The 15000-nt window shown below is 39.0% G+C and overlaps 1 protein-coding gene across 50 annotated transcripts in view; it reads right to left on the reverse strand.

Annotated features, from left to right (window-relative positions):
* The window catches only part of LOC122245738 (uncharacterized), a 375164-nt gene that overhangs the window by 25447 nt on the left and 334717 nt on the right, over nt 1-15000 (reverse strand). For 8 of the 50 annotated variants that reach the window (XM_086540745.1, XM_086540744.1, XM_086540723.1 and 5 more), the window contains exon 36: nt 9336-11135. The exons of the other annotated variants lie outside the window; for them this stretch is intronic. In XM_086540745.1, coding sequence (XP_086396871.1) covers nt 9336-11135 — 1800 coding nt within the window. The remainder of the gene's footprint in view (nt 1-9335; nt 11136-15000) is intronic. 50 annotated transcript variants of the gene reach the window in all.

A 15000-nucleotide genomic window follows, 5' to 3' on the forward strand; every position in this document is an offset into this window, starting at 1 on the left:
ATCAGCTGTCTTTAAGTACCTTGAACCTACTTCTGATTTCTGTTGTTGGGAACTAGCAGGCATTATGAGCTTAGAGAATGATTTTCTATGAATACCCTGATCATCTGGATCTTGGTAATTTAGTTCTTCAAGACCTAAGACACTGTCTGCCACACTTACATGGTCACTGTCATCACCTACATTCATTAGTCTTTCATCTTCAGTATCTATAGATGCTGTGAAACTTCCAGATGTTTGATGCATGTGAATGCCTGAGTCTTCAAATGATGTACTTAATTTCTGATCAAATACTTCCCTTGATTGCCTGAGAGGTGACTGACCACTTTGCATTACTCTTCTTGTGATAGAATTTCTCTTTTGAGGACTTTGATAATTAGCAACATAAACTGGTCTATGATCCATATGACTTGGAACAGATGATTTAATTTGATCTGAGGCTGCTCTCAGTTCAGCTTCTTTGGCAGAAAATGCTGCTCTATGAATTAGTTGAGGCTCTTCAACATTATCTGAATGTTTAAACTTCCCATTATTATGTGCCACAACCCACTCTGTAATAGATCTTTGTATATAACCAGTTGGAGAAGTTTTTAGACAGGATGTAGCAGGTATCTCTTCATAATCTGATGACATCTCTTCCACACATTCTACTCTGGAGGCTTCAACGTATTCTGAAGCATAACCTTTTATACGTTCTGAAGAAATACCTGAATTATCGGCCAAGATGTTTTCTTCAACTGACTCTTTTGCCGATACATTATAATGCTTGTTGGCATATCCCCCAATACACTCAGTTGTGAATCCCTCATGACATTCTATTGCAGGACCTTTCCTAACTTCTGAAACTGTAATTGGTTGTGAAAGAGTGGAATTATCTACATATTCACTCTCATCTAACATTTCTCCTCCAAGGAAACCAGTAGATGCCATGTGCTCTAATGGAGCAGTTGACTTTTTATTATCTGGCAGGCAATAGTTCCTTACCAAACTCTTATTTATGACATTTTCGTGGAAATCAAAATGAGTTTCACCATAATCCCTATTTGAAGCATGTAAATTCTGCATCCTAGCTTCATGTTGACGTCTTATTTCTGGACTGGATGTATAAACGGGTGAGCTTGATCCAGTGCATGATTCATGTATCAACCTTCTGTCTTGACTACTGATGCGACCAGAAACACCATCAGGCTGAGGACTCAAACAAGGAGAATCAAAGAAGTGAGTATCTGAATTGAAAGATCTCCCAGAACATAGGGAATCAATAACCCCTGAGCTTCCAATGCTGCTAAGATGTGGACTTGGAAGATCGTCAAAACTACTACCCCTTTCCTGATTGAAACGATCAACAACAGTGACAATATCTGAGTCTATATAACTGAAGTGATCATCAAAAGACTCAATACTTGAAGAATCAAAATCCATGAGTCGCTCATTCTTGAAGTAGCTTGAATCACATAAGGTGTCACTGATGCTGATTGTGTCTAAGAGATTAGGCTGCTCTAGATACAAAATTGTCTTAAAACCTTTTTTATGAATAGATGGAGAGGCAAATTCACTAATTTCTGATTGCTGAAGAGGGGAGTTGCGATCTTGTGACCAGAATCTACGAATTTCTCTAGCCTGACACATAGATGCCACCACCTGCCTCTTCCTGACAACACAGCCATCACTTGCTGCCAATTCAACTTCACTTTGGTGCGGTTCCTCTTGGGGCGCATGGTAGTAAACTTGCTCTAGCTCAGCCTCTACAACTAATGGGTTGGTCAACTCTGAACAAAAAGGGTCATTTTCTAGGGATAACCCTGCATGTGCAGAGAGTGTTGGGTCAGTCAAAGGTAAACAGGAATAAGGAAGCTCTTCTACAATACAGCTTTCTACAGCGTAGGTTAGTTGCTGACCGGACAATAAACTGGTGTTAGATGCACACCTGTTACCTTCCCCTCCATCAAGGGACTCTACATCAGTGAGATTATTGTAGTTATCTTCTGGGAGAAGCAGGTTATCTTTTATATGTTTTGCCTCGTTCTTATCCTTTGGAATACTTGTCTTCTCAGATATGTCCACACTTGAATGTTCTTGATCTGGTAACTCCACACCAGGGTGTTCTGGGATGTCGTCATCCTCTGCTCCTGATGCTTCCATATCTTCAATATCAGTAACCCCTTCTGGCTCATCTTCTACACGTAGCCCATGTCCTAGCACTACACTTGCCTCTTCTGTCTGAGTTACACCGTGAGGTCCCTCTTTTAAAATGATGATTTTTTTTATGGCAGCATTTTTAATAACATCTGGTGTAGGAGCATCATCTCTTTCTGGTATACCCAAGTCTTCTGTTTCTGATGCCACAAAGTCCTCAGTGTCAGTATGACCTCTTGGACTTTCTGTGCGAACTGTAAGACCCTTGTCATCTTGGTCACTTAGAAGTTCAATATCAGTGTGACTATCTTCTCCCTGGCCTTTGGGTTCTAATCTTGCTCGGCTTTTACCCTTACGTTTGGCCTTTTTTGTCATTTGTAACTCTTCAATGTCAGTGCTGCCTTCTTCCTCATCTGCTTCGATCTGCAAAGCTTGCTTTTTTTGCCTCATTGTTGAAGACACTTCTATCAATCCAGTGTCAGGGAGTTCAAAGTCTGCTGTACTATCAGTTGTAGCTCCAACTAGCCGCAGAGCTTCTGCCTCAGACACTTCAATATCTTCTGTATCTGTTACAGCAAGGTCCTCTACATCTGATAATAATAGTTCATCTTTTTGAAGCTTCCTGATAGTAACTTGAGGAACACCATATTTATCCTCCTTGATGTGAATAATCTCACGTTTTGGGCTTGACAGAACATTGTATTTCACATTTGGGGGCAGGGGACTCAGGGGTCTGTCTACTTCTATAGCATCAACATCAAAATCCTCTGTGTCAGTTGCAGGTTCTGTTGTCAATTGAGGTGCATTAAGAATACTAGCTCTCCGTTTTTGCCCTTCCTCATCTGATGACTGCAGCTCTTCTATGTCAGTGGTTGCTTCCTCCTTCTCTTCTGATTCCAAGAAAACAACACCTGTTACTTGGTCTTTCACCACCTGATTTGGGTTGTTATCAAGGTTATCTGGTGTAATGATGATGCTTAAGGGACCTTGATCTGTCTCCACAAAACGGACTTCTGACACTTGGGGAACAAGAGGCAGTCTCTTGCCCCTGTGTCTAGTTCGTTTTGGGGGGGGCTTCCTTATCTCTTCTTCAATGTCTGATTCATCAACACTTTCCTCATCAGTGGCACCTTCATCCTTTTGAACCTTCTTAGATGGTGCTGCTTTAATTTTGGGTTTTCCGGGCTCATCATCATCTAAATCTTCCACATCTGTTATAGCCTCACAATCTAAAGCCTCCTGTAGGGTAAGCCCTCCTGCTTCAGCTTCTTTGATCAGTTCCTTTAACTCTGCATCAGTATCTTTCACCATTTCTTTTTTTGTAACCTGACCATAATCTGATTCTAATTCCTTTATTGTGTATATCTCTCCTTCTGCTGGAATACGACTTGCAATATCACTGATGACCTCCTCTTCTTCTTTGTCTTCAAGGTCAAAATCTTCAGTATCAGTAAGTGCAGCCTCACATGGTTCTTCTACTTCTAGAGCTTCCTTGACAACTTTTTCAATGGGTTCAGAGACTACTCTCTTTCGAGGTACTAAAGGCTTTTCATCATCCTTTTCATCCAGTTGAAATCCTTCTTCATCAGTCTCACCTTCAGATTCTTTTTCAGGAGCTTCTTCTGTCTCAGTAATTCTAATCTTTTCTGCATGGGGTTCAGGAATAATGGAAGATTCCTTCTTCTTAAGTGGAGCTGCAACAATATCTGTTATGTCTTCAGTATCTGAAGCTGCTACATCCTCTGAATCTGTTATGGCACCTGTGTCATACATGGGCACACCAAGGTTATCATCATCCTCATCATACTCACTCTCATCATCGTCTCCAGTCAAGATTTCAGTGTCTGTCGCCCCACCTGTGTCACCAACAGGGGTTGAAAGGTTTTTTCCAGCCTGGACTCTTGGGAGAGATTTGCTCTTTAATTGCTTCTTGCGCTTTACTTTTTCTTTAACATCTTTTTTAACAATAGGGACTTTTTCTTCCTTCTCTCCTAAATCACTGAAAACTAAGTCTTCTACATCAGTTGCACCATCTTCTTTGGGCTGAACTGTTAGACTCTGTAGACTTGCTTTTGACCTTCGCCTTACTTGCTTCTTAGATTGCTTCTCATCATCACTTGAATCTTCTTGATGCTTGAAGACCTTGGGTTTAGGAGCTGCTGCTTTCATTTTTTCCTGATTGGAAACTCCCTCACCTTGGTCTAAATAATGGTCTGGTAAAGAATATTCAACCTGAACTTGCTCTTCAATTTCATCACCAGAGGCTACCATATCCTCTACATCAGTTACTCCTTCAGGTTCATCGTCAGCTGGAATATCCAGCTTACTCATTTTTTCTACTTTTTGGATGTTCTTCCTGTGCCTATTCTGGACATCTTCTTTCTCAGAATCAGAATCTGAAAGGAGGAGAGGGCTAGCTTCTCTAGCATAACCTTCTGTCAGATTAATGACCTCCCTAGTTGGTTCAGGAAGGATCCCAAGATCTTGAATTGTGGGTAGATTTGTCTTTTCCTGAATTATGTCATTTTCATCTCCAGATAGATCCATATCTTCAGTATCAGTTACAGCACCTGTTTCCTTTTCAGGCAAAAGAAGCAATGGTTTCTGTTTAGGTACTGGTGACTGTTCCCCATCCATATTCAGGTCTTCTACATCTGTTAAAGCATCCTGAATATCTTGGCCATTCATTTCACCAATGGGACTCTGTCCCCCTGGGATACCAAGAGTGGTGGTTTCTGTTTGTATTCCAACAGGCATGCTGACTGCAAGAGATCTGTTAACCCCAATGCTCAAGTCCTCAGCATGGAATCGTCTTCCTTTTTCCTCTGTAGCTGAAGCCTGTGGAGTAGACACTAAATCATGAGTTTGCATAGCATATGAGAAATTAGGAATACTGGACTCTTGTGTTTCAGATACAGGAGTAAGATTGGCGACCTCCTGTTCTAACTGTTCTAACCTTGCAAGTATAGGAGTAATTCTCACATTTCTGCTTGTTCCTGCTGCTAGATTTTGCTCCAAATTACTTATCATAGCTTTTAACTCTTCTGAGACACGATCTAACACTCCAAGTTTTAAGCTTTCTTCATCCACTATATCTGATTGCTGCTCTACTTCACTGGCTGTTTTATTAGATACTGAACCTGATACTTGTTCCAGAAGACTGTCAGTGGCTCTCAACCCTAAGGATTCTACTGATGGGTCAACCCTTGTTACATCATCATGAACTTCTTCAAGGGCTGTCTTACCAAGTTCCTTATCAAAACTTTCACAATCTATTTTGGAAACATAAGATTCATGTGATGATTCTGTAAATGTCTCCATACCAGAGTCTTTGACATCTTCATTACCGCTTATGTCACTTATGATTACATCCTTGTTATATTCATCAGGTTCTAGGTATTCCTGCTTAGCATTTGTTGACAGAACTTGATAGGCTTTAATAACATTTAACCAGCTATCACTTTCTCCAACTTCTGGTATGCTGATAGTGAAACTATCATCTATCCCTCCGCTGTCATCTGGAGGAATTTTTTTTCTCTCTCTCTCAACACAACTTTCCATATTCATCTTACCAGATGGCTTAAATATTTCGCCATCTACACTTTCACAGCCATGCAATCCACAATGTGGTTTCTTAGTTTCCTTACACTGCTTGGTCTCCTTTACAGATTCAAAATCTTGAGTGATGTTACTCATTTCTACTTCACCACATGTTTTAGTGGTTCTCTCTTTTGAAATGTGTTTTACTTTAGCTTTAGTGCCAGTGCAGGAACTCATTTCGCCAGAGCAGGAACTCATCTCACCAGTGCAAGAACTCATTTCCTCATCAGTACTAAATTCAGTTTTATTCTTTATAGAGGGATGTTTATCTACAGTCATTGTTTGAGACAAAGGTCCTTCAGAAACAGATTTCACATTAACAGCACCAAAACTTTCTGCTTCCTCATCTTGGTGTATGATCTCGATACTATTCCTCCATTCTTCTGCTAAAGGCTTAATTTCACCTATCTTTTCTAAATCAAACATTTCCTGAATTTCATCTACAAGGCAGACAGTTTCAGAAACTTCCACTATTCCCATATCTGCCATGCTCTCATCAGACTCGGTAGCATATGCCTCCATGTCTTCAGTGAGACAATCTGATATTATATCAGCAGTGACATCTTCTTCTGGAGACTCAACTTCTGATATATTGTGAACCTCATCTATCAAGAAAATCCTTTGATCTGAATCTGACTCACTTGAGGATGTAACAGTTACAATTGATACAACTTTATCAAACTCTTCTGAATAATCACTAACATGTATACTCTCTTTGCCAGTTGCCAGATCTACAGCAGGAGAAATGATTTCCTCTACTTGAAGCATTCTATCCATCCCTTCTACTTCTTCCACCTGACATACTGTTTCAGATACCTGTAAAACATCCGGTGGTAATGCTAGCATATCTGGATAATCGTGAATAATTTCAGTTCCTCTTGCAAAACCTGGTTCATGCAGTGTCAACCCTGTAAGCTGACTTTCTGAATCACTCTGGTCTAAAATATTTGAATCGACAGCCACTAATTCATCTTCCGTCAATTCTGTCTCAGTTTTTCCTATTGAGTCTGTAAAATATCTAAATGATAAGGCTTCAACTATGGCTGAGTGGAGTTCTGAGGCTTCGGTGTGGTGAGGTTCATCCACAATTGATGGATCATAAACATAATGTGTTTCACTTGTTGACATGATAGTTCTGGTCTTACTTTCTTCATCATCACCTCTTGGAGGTTTATAGAATCCTCTCCTTCTCATACTTCTTTTTTCCTTCTCCCATGAACTTTCCCTTTGCTTTTTCCTGTCATATTCAAATTTCAAAAGGTCAGCATCTATATCTTCTTGATCATTACCAGTAAAGGCTGAAGACCCAGAAGACATTTGCATTGCACCAACATCCCCTGAAATCTCTACCTCTGATAACATTTGAATTTCATCACCATCTGCTACATCTGTCTCAGTATCCATGCCTACATCAAATCCTTCAAGAAATATCCTACAGTCATCATTTTTTACTATGGCTTCTGATACATACAACTGAGTGTCTTCATTATCTACTATGGCTTCTGAAACAGACTGTTGCATATCATCACTGTCTACCACAGTTTCTGTAACAGACAACTGCATCTCATCACTATCAATTACAGTCTCTGCAATAGACAACTGCTGCATTTCATCACTATCCACCACAGCTTCAGCCACTGACAACTGCATCTCATCACTATCTGCAAGAGTTTCAGTGACAGACAGCTGTATATCATCACTAGGGACAATACTTTCTGCGACCGACAACTTCATCTCATCTCCTTCTACGACAGATTCCACTAAAGAGAGCTGCATTTCATGACTATGTATTAAAGCCTCTGTTACACAAAGTTGCATCTGATCATTATCTATCACAATTTCTGCTTCAGATATCTGTGCATCAACATCTATTCCTCCAGTTTCCAATTCTTTTTCTCTTAACAGTTCCTCAATTGAGAGAAATTCTGAATCAGCAATGACACTCCTGACAGAATCTCCATCTTCAACTTCATCTGGCTGCTCAAGTAATAAGCCCAAATCTAATTCAGGACTTATCATCTGACCTAGCAGTTGAGATGGTTCTTCCTCTATGATATCTATATCCCTAGGGATTGCCCTAGTCTTTACTGTTCCAACATAATCTTTCCTAACATGTCTCTGTTCATCTTGACCTATATCGTCCTCATCTTCAGGCTCATCTAGTTCAATCACTGTTTCCAAGATCTTAACAACATCTGTACATGGTAAATCAACATCATCATCATCATCATCATCATCATCTTCATCGTCTTCATATTCAAATCTCACATTGTCAACGCCAGAAGCTAGAAGAATTGGTGAAGTTGGGGGTAATGACTTTCTTGGTTCTACTTCTTCAAATTCCAAACTATGTGTCTTCGACTTTTGCATCCTTTCCCTTTTAGCATTCAAAACATCAACTGGAACAACCTCTAGTTTGTCCTCTAGTTCACTCTTACAAATAACCTGCCTTACTGTATCTGATTCAAACACCCTTTTGAAACAGTCAGATACAACAGAATCAATCACAAAAGGCTCAGCAAACTGTGGCACCTTGATAGATGATTCAATTGATTCACAAGTGTGAGACTCGGTAGTTGCCACATCTTTTGCAGATAGCTCTGCAAATGATTTTGCAGGAAGAGACCTAGTTATAGACACAATCTCTCCAGCAGCAGCATCTGACAACTGTGTGTCCTCTTCATTGGAAAGGATTGGGTCAGTAGTAGAACCAACCTCCCTTTCATGAAGATCTGGGCTATAATCATCAGGTCTACTTCCTTGATCAATAGCCATCCTTACCTCATGACTCTCAGTGATATCATGAACCTCTGCTATAGGTGACACAGAAAATGATGCAACACTAACAGGAGATTCAATTATGGCAGTATCTGTTTCAGGTGAATCAGTAACTACTGATTTTTCTAATGGCATTTCACTTGCATGAATATCTGCTACTGTTTCCAGTGACTCTTCATTTCCCTTCCTAATTTTTTCCATATAAAATGGTGAATATTCTCTCCCCTTTAACAACAGCTGATCAGATATATTAGAACCCCAGCTTTCCTTGCCACGGTCCATAGAGGGCAATCGTTCTCCTCTACTCATAACTGCTGTGCTAGTTTCCCAGTTTTGGGTCTGGATAGATTTGGGAACTGTAAAATCTGCAGCTGTAATTGAGTCTGGTGACTTACTCCCTTGACTATCATTTTTTTTATTATCTGACTTTTGAAGCCCCTTAGAAGTTATTTTGCGCACTTTTTTGATAAATGACTTAAACTTAGATTTGCCCTGGTTCTCACTACTTGGAGAGGTAGTACTACCTACAGAATCTACAGGAGATAAATCACTACTATCTACAAGGCTTGAGGGGCTCTCAAGCTCCGACTTAATACTAGGTTCGCTTGGGGATCCCTCGGGAACTGGATCACTGCAGGATTTATACTTTGAAGTATGATAAGGATCAACACCTACAGCATAATAACCCTCCAAAGTGGAATACCCGCTGTCAGGATGACTGCTGTCATCCCCACTACGCTGGACAGCTTGCACAGGGATGGGACGACCCAGAGTAGGTACATCAAGGTCCAGGCGTAAATGCTCATGGCCACGAAGGTGCTCACCTCCTACTGTACCAGAAGCATCTTCCTCACTTTCACGACACATCTCCTTGATCGTTGGCAAGCGTTCCAATTCCTGTTCTTCTTCCCTATTTAGGAACTCTTTGAATTCCCTTAGAGGTGTTGGGGTATCAGGAGTAGGTGTGTCTGCCTGGCGTAGTTCCTTTACTTCTTGCTTTATTTGACTAGTTGCTTCTTTCACTTCTTGCATAAGTCCACGCACTTCTTCTTCAACTGAAGGTACATGGGCTGTTGGCTGGTGTTCATGGACGGATCGTTCCCGTACTAAAAGGTGGCTACCAACAGGCCTCTTCTCGACTTTAACCTTAACCAAGGTTGTTGTTCGAGGAGCTGGTCGTGCAGGACGCTCTGGCCTGGGCACAGCGCCACTTTCACTTCCAGGAGGCCGTTCACTTGCTGCCAGCTCTCCCATCCCTTGTTCTTCTAATTCTTCTACTTCAGCTACACTTGTTTCTTCCTTCAGTTCCTTTGGGATATCGTCTTCCCTACCAAGCTTGGTAAGGTCGTTCGCCGTGCATTCTGCATCGTCAGTTGATTCGTTTGAATTCGAAGTTATCATCAAAGTCGTTGGACGGTGTGCTGATGGTGCTGTGGCTTCACTTGCTAGATAAGCAGAGTCTTCACCTGATACTGGAGGGATTGCACATTCTGTTTCTATAACATCATATGAAGGTGAGACATTTTCTGAATCTTCATCTGACAGTGGCTGAGATGCAATCTCTACAACATCTTGTGCTGACTCAGCCATTACTTTTTTTGCATCTTCTACTTCAGCTGAATCTCCAAATTCCTTATCAGAGCTGACTGATTCTGCTGATAAGGTATTATCTCTATGAGCAATAACAATATTTTCAGCTGATATACTAATTTTGCTAGTGGAAGGTAAATTTCCAATATCTGGAATTGAACCTTCAGATATACTGTCTTTTATACTGCTTAGTATTGGCATTTGAACTTCATCCATACTTAAATCTACTTGGACATCAGGAGCACCTGTAATGGATGGAAGCTGGAAATCTTCATTTGTCTTACTGCTATCTACTACAATATCTTCTCTTATTTTCTCTGCTATAAGATAAGTTGGTGCTTCAGTGCTACTAACTTCTTCTAATGTGGTTGATACTATAGCATCTGCTCCTTGACTAAGACTACATTCAGATTTCTTTATTTGTACTTTGCTTTCTAATTCATGAGCATCTTCAGCTGAATATTGGTAGATATCACCATCTAAATCCTGTTCTCTTAATGTCTCGCCTTCATTCTTATGTACAGGCCCTGAATCAGGTGATGCCTCTGCTGGAACATCATTGTCTCCCACATTTTTATCTTCTTGTGGCTGCTGCTCTTCATCTTGATGTTCTGGCTCCTGTTCAACATGTAACCCCTCCCATACACCACCAGGAGCATGTAATGTAACACGACTCTCTGAGTGTAGAGTCAGCTGTACACAGCGAGCAGATTGATCATCATCAACTTCTATGCTGGTTGTGGTGGTTACTGGTGCTCCCCAGCTCGTAGTGGTGGTAATGGTGTGGGAGCCGGCCCTTGATAGAGGCCTCATTGCCACATGGTCCACTTCAGCTCGTGCCTCCAGCACAGTTATTGGACTACATCCACGTTCCTCTGTTCGCCCAGCCTTTGTGGAGTCATCGGAGAGCACCTGCTCTTTACCGTCTTCCAGTCGTTTCTTGTAAGCACTGTCTTCTAGAGGTGTGTCCCACTGAAGCACATCATGGGCTGCCCTTCTGCTGTCGGGCCGGGACGTCCTCTGCTGGATTAAGGCTGCCACAGAAGAAGAGGTCAGACACTGGAGTCTTGGGTGTAAGCAATGCCTCTACACCTGTGAGCTACCGGCCCTCCTTGCTGCTGCCTCCTCGCCGCCGCCAAGAACACGGGTGTGATGGTGAGGAGCGGTGGTGGTAGAGGGGGAGCAGGTGTGGTGGTGATAATGTGATAGTGGTAACTCAAGCACAAAGTCTACAACTTAACCCACAGTAGTAGCAGCACACCACCAACTAAACTGTGTCAAGCAGGATAATGATATTCAGTGGAATAGATGATAATAATAATGAGGAGAAGTAAGCCATTCGATTGTAAAAAGTGATCATGGTACAAGCCATTGGGATACCTGCCTACCGTTGCTCTAGTTGAGATTACCGTACCCAGAATACATTCCTCATTTTGGCCATGCTCTGTCGTGCAATGTGTATCATGAGGGGACTAAAAATAACTGCAGAGGACTGGTTTAAGGTACTGCCAGGGTTCATCTGTAGTCCAGTAACACTGTATGAACTATAGTGGTACTAGCGGATCTTTATATATATATATATATTTATATAAGTCATTAGCACAATGTTCCCATGTTTTCTACTACTTGCTATGTTTTCTTTTGTTTAATTTCTGTGTGAACCAACTGTCTTACCTGATTCTAAAAGTCTGCCACCGCCAGTTTCATAACATTTCTAGCAACATTTACTATGTACCAAACAATCTATTTTCATTAAAATGCAAACTTACTAGCACTCTTCTATCTAATAATACAAAAAAGAAAAGAAAAGAAAAAAAAGAAAAGAAAAAAGGCAAAATATATAAACAAGAATAATCAGAAGGAGAAAAGAAAGTCAGGAAAAAGAAACAGAATACACAAAAAATATCTACAGATCACAAGCTCCTCAACTAAAACAAGACATAACAAGCAGCAGGCAACATAAAAGCATTATCTTAAAGGGTTCTAAGAGTGAAAATCAGGAAAAAAAAAAAAAAAAAAAAAAAAAAAAAAAAAAAAAAAAAAAAAAAAAAAAAAAAAATATATATATATATATATATATATATATATATATATATATATATATATATATATATATATTCTAAAAAAAAGGACTTGATGTATAAAATGAGGAAATTCTAGTTAGGATTTAGAAGCAAAGGCCAAGTTATCATCGGTGTGTCAAAGAATTAATGCAAATCTGCAAAGACAATAGATTCAATTCATTCTTCCCCTCTGATATAAATTTGATCTTCAAACCTTTAGACCGATCACAACTTGCGATTGCAGCTCAGAGTTAAAAAGGGGAATATCTACAATTTGTAGGCTTGTGGCTAAAGATAGAGAGAGAGTAATAAAAAGAAGAAGAAGAAAATGAAAGTGTTGAGGTAATAAGGTGAGTGGTAGCTTCAAACTGATATTCCCCTCAGGAAGACAGGGTATAGGCACAGGAAGAGGGATCAAGGATGAGTGTAAGTGGAGATAAGGGCGGAAGATTAGGGCAGCAGACGGAGGACCTGATAACAACACAGGGGTCACACTCACGGTCCCAGAGCAAAGATATTGTTTAACAAAATTAAGGGATCTTGATTACCAACTACAGCTCGGATCACCTACTAGGTACACGTACGATGACTAAGGTCAAGTACGGATACTAAAAATTACTTACAATAACTAGGGTCACATACGATGACTAAAATCCTGTACAAAGTAGCCAGGTTTACATACAATGATTCTATATCTGTTAAGGTCACATACATGGACTTTTGAGTACTTTAGCATACATTCACTAGATTCCTGTACATGAACTACCACAACTCATGAGAGTGATGTCCACAGAGAAAGACTGGCATAGCACAATTATATGAAAAACTAGAATCTCAACTTGTTATAATAGTCATGGGGAGGGGAGGGGGGATATCAGAGCTAAAGTATGAGGAAGAATATAAAGTTAAGCATCTTTCAAGGGGATTTATTCTTTACATTAGCAGAAAAAAAGATAAAACAAATTTGCTTCTTAAGGGGATGGGGATTCAGGTCTGCTAGTGAACTCTTATTAAAATTTCTCTCTCTAATGATAAAACAAACAAACAAATCAATAAACAAACAAAGAATTCAAATGGGCAGCTCTTCACAAACTGAGGACATATCAAGCTATTTATCTGTGGATCATTATACAAAGTTTTCACCTAAGACAAACAGTTTATGTATCATATAAGCAAATGTGACTACATAGAGGCATTACTAGGCACAAGATATCAGTTATAAAATATCTATATATTTTCAAAAAAACAAGAAAAACAATGAAGCCCAAAATTTAGACTTATTGAGTCGCTTATCTTATGTTTAAAAAAAAGTGAAAATTTGTTCTTCATAAAGAAACATTATTATCAAACTACAGATTTCTATCAAATATTAATTGCTTTTATCAAATGAACTCAATTGGAATATTAAAAACCAATAAAAAAATTGATGTATATATTTATCTTAACTAGCCATCTAATATATCCATGAAGATAATCGACTCATTGGTGCAGGTGCAAGTGGAGGGGGGGTAAGGGAGGGGAAGAAGAAAAAAAGAAAGAAAGAAAAAAGTTACGGGCCAAAGAATCAAAGCAAAGAAATAGTTGAAAGAATTAAAAGAAAAAAGTCGGAAATCAATGTTGATAAAAGGAAGAATTAGAAAAAAAAAGAAAAAAAGAAAAGAAAGAAAGAAAAAAACCCAGCAAAAAACAAGCAAACAAACAACCAAATATGCATACAGTAGTTCTTTTTCCAGAGAGGCGGAACAATTGTGATAAAGCTTTTGACAAAAGTAAAGGCTACTCCCCCCCCCTCCTTAAACCATAAACAAAAATAAATATATCTACAGGATTTTTCAAAAACTATCTTTCAAGTATTTAGGTGAAAACTAAAATATTTCTTAAAACTTAAACAACATTACTTTTGTCATATTCAAAGACCCTACTCCTTATATCATTCTTCATTGCATTTTCTATGGGGGGTATTAAAAAAGAAAATAATAACAATACTAATAGTAATAACTTCTTCACACTTACAGTCAATGAAACTGGCAGAAGTGACGCAATTTAATGCGACTTTGAATCTCTTTTGCCTTATGATTTCTAATACAAATCAATATATCATTTCTATATAATAAATCTTTATCCCCTGTTGTTTAAAATCAGTAAATGGTGACACTTTGTTTCTTAAGTAAATGAATGGAAATGATACAAGCAAAGATCATGAATTCAAAGGGTGAAGAAACTCATTTAGTAAATACTAAAGACAGGAAGAAGGCACCAGAAAGATACAGATATGATTTTGCTATTGCTGTGATAAAAGCAAATCCTCAAAGTTCTCTATTCACCACACAAAAGACTACATTCAGAAATCAGACCCTTTTCTCCAAATATTTTCAGACAAAAAAAAGCAACCTCTAACGTATTTTCACTTCTTTCTTGGAAATCAGGAACCTTTTACTACAACTGTTAGCTCCTTCATCTTATTTGCTATTATGCAAACTGAAACAAAAATTTGCATATACCTAAAAATAACATTTCTCTGGGAAATATACTTTTCCATGTATGTCATAGTATCTCTTTTATTCCAGTGTTGTTATTAATCTTATTTTGTACCTTGAACCTATTCATATATAAATCTTAGAAAAATATGTAATCTGAATATCCAAGTCCAGTATTCCTAATGAAAAGTAAGAATCAAAGGTCTACAAAATGTTAATCAAAATAACTTATTTCATTGTATTTCACCTAAGATTATTATCAATTGAATAAAACATACTACATTACCTTCTAATTTTCTGAGGCCAAACAATCAGAGGCAAAAATCTCTTTGCTGAATCTGCAATTCTCAATATCTATT

The sequence above is a fragment of the Penaeus japonicus genome, unplaced genomic scaffold (genome assembly GCF_977035675.1).
Source record: "Penaeus japonicus unplaced genomic scaffold, GWHDUDI00000001_assembly GWHDUDI00000010, whole genome shotgun sequence".
Classification (NCBI taxonomy): domain Eukaryota; kingdom Metazoa; phylum Arthropoda; class Malacostraca; order Decapoda; family Penaeidae; genus Penaeus; species Penaeus japonicus.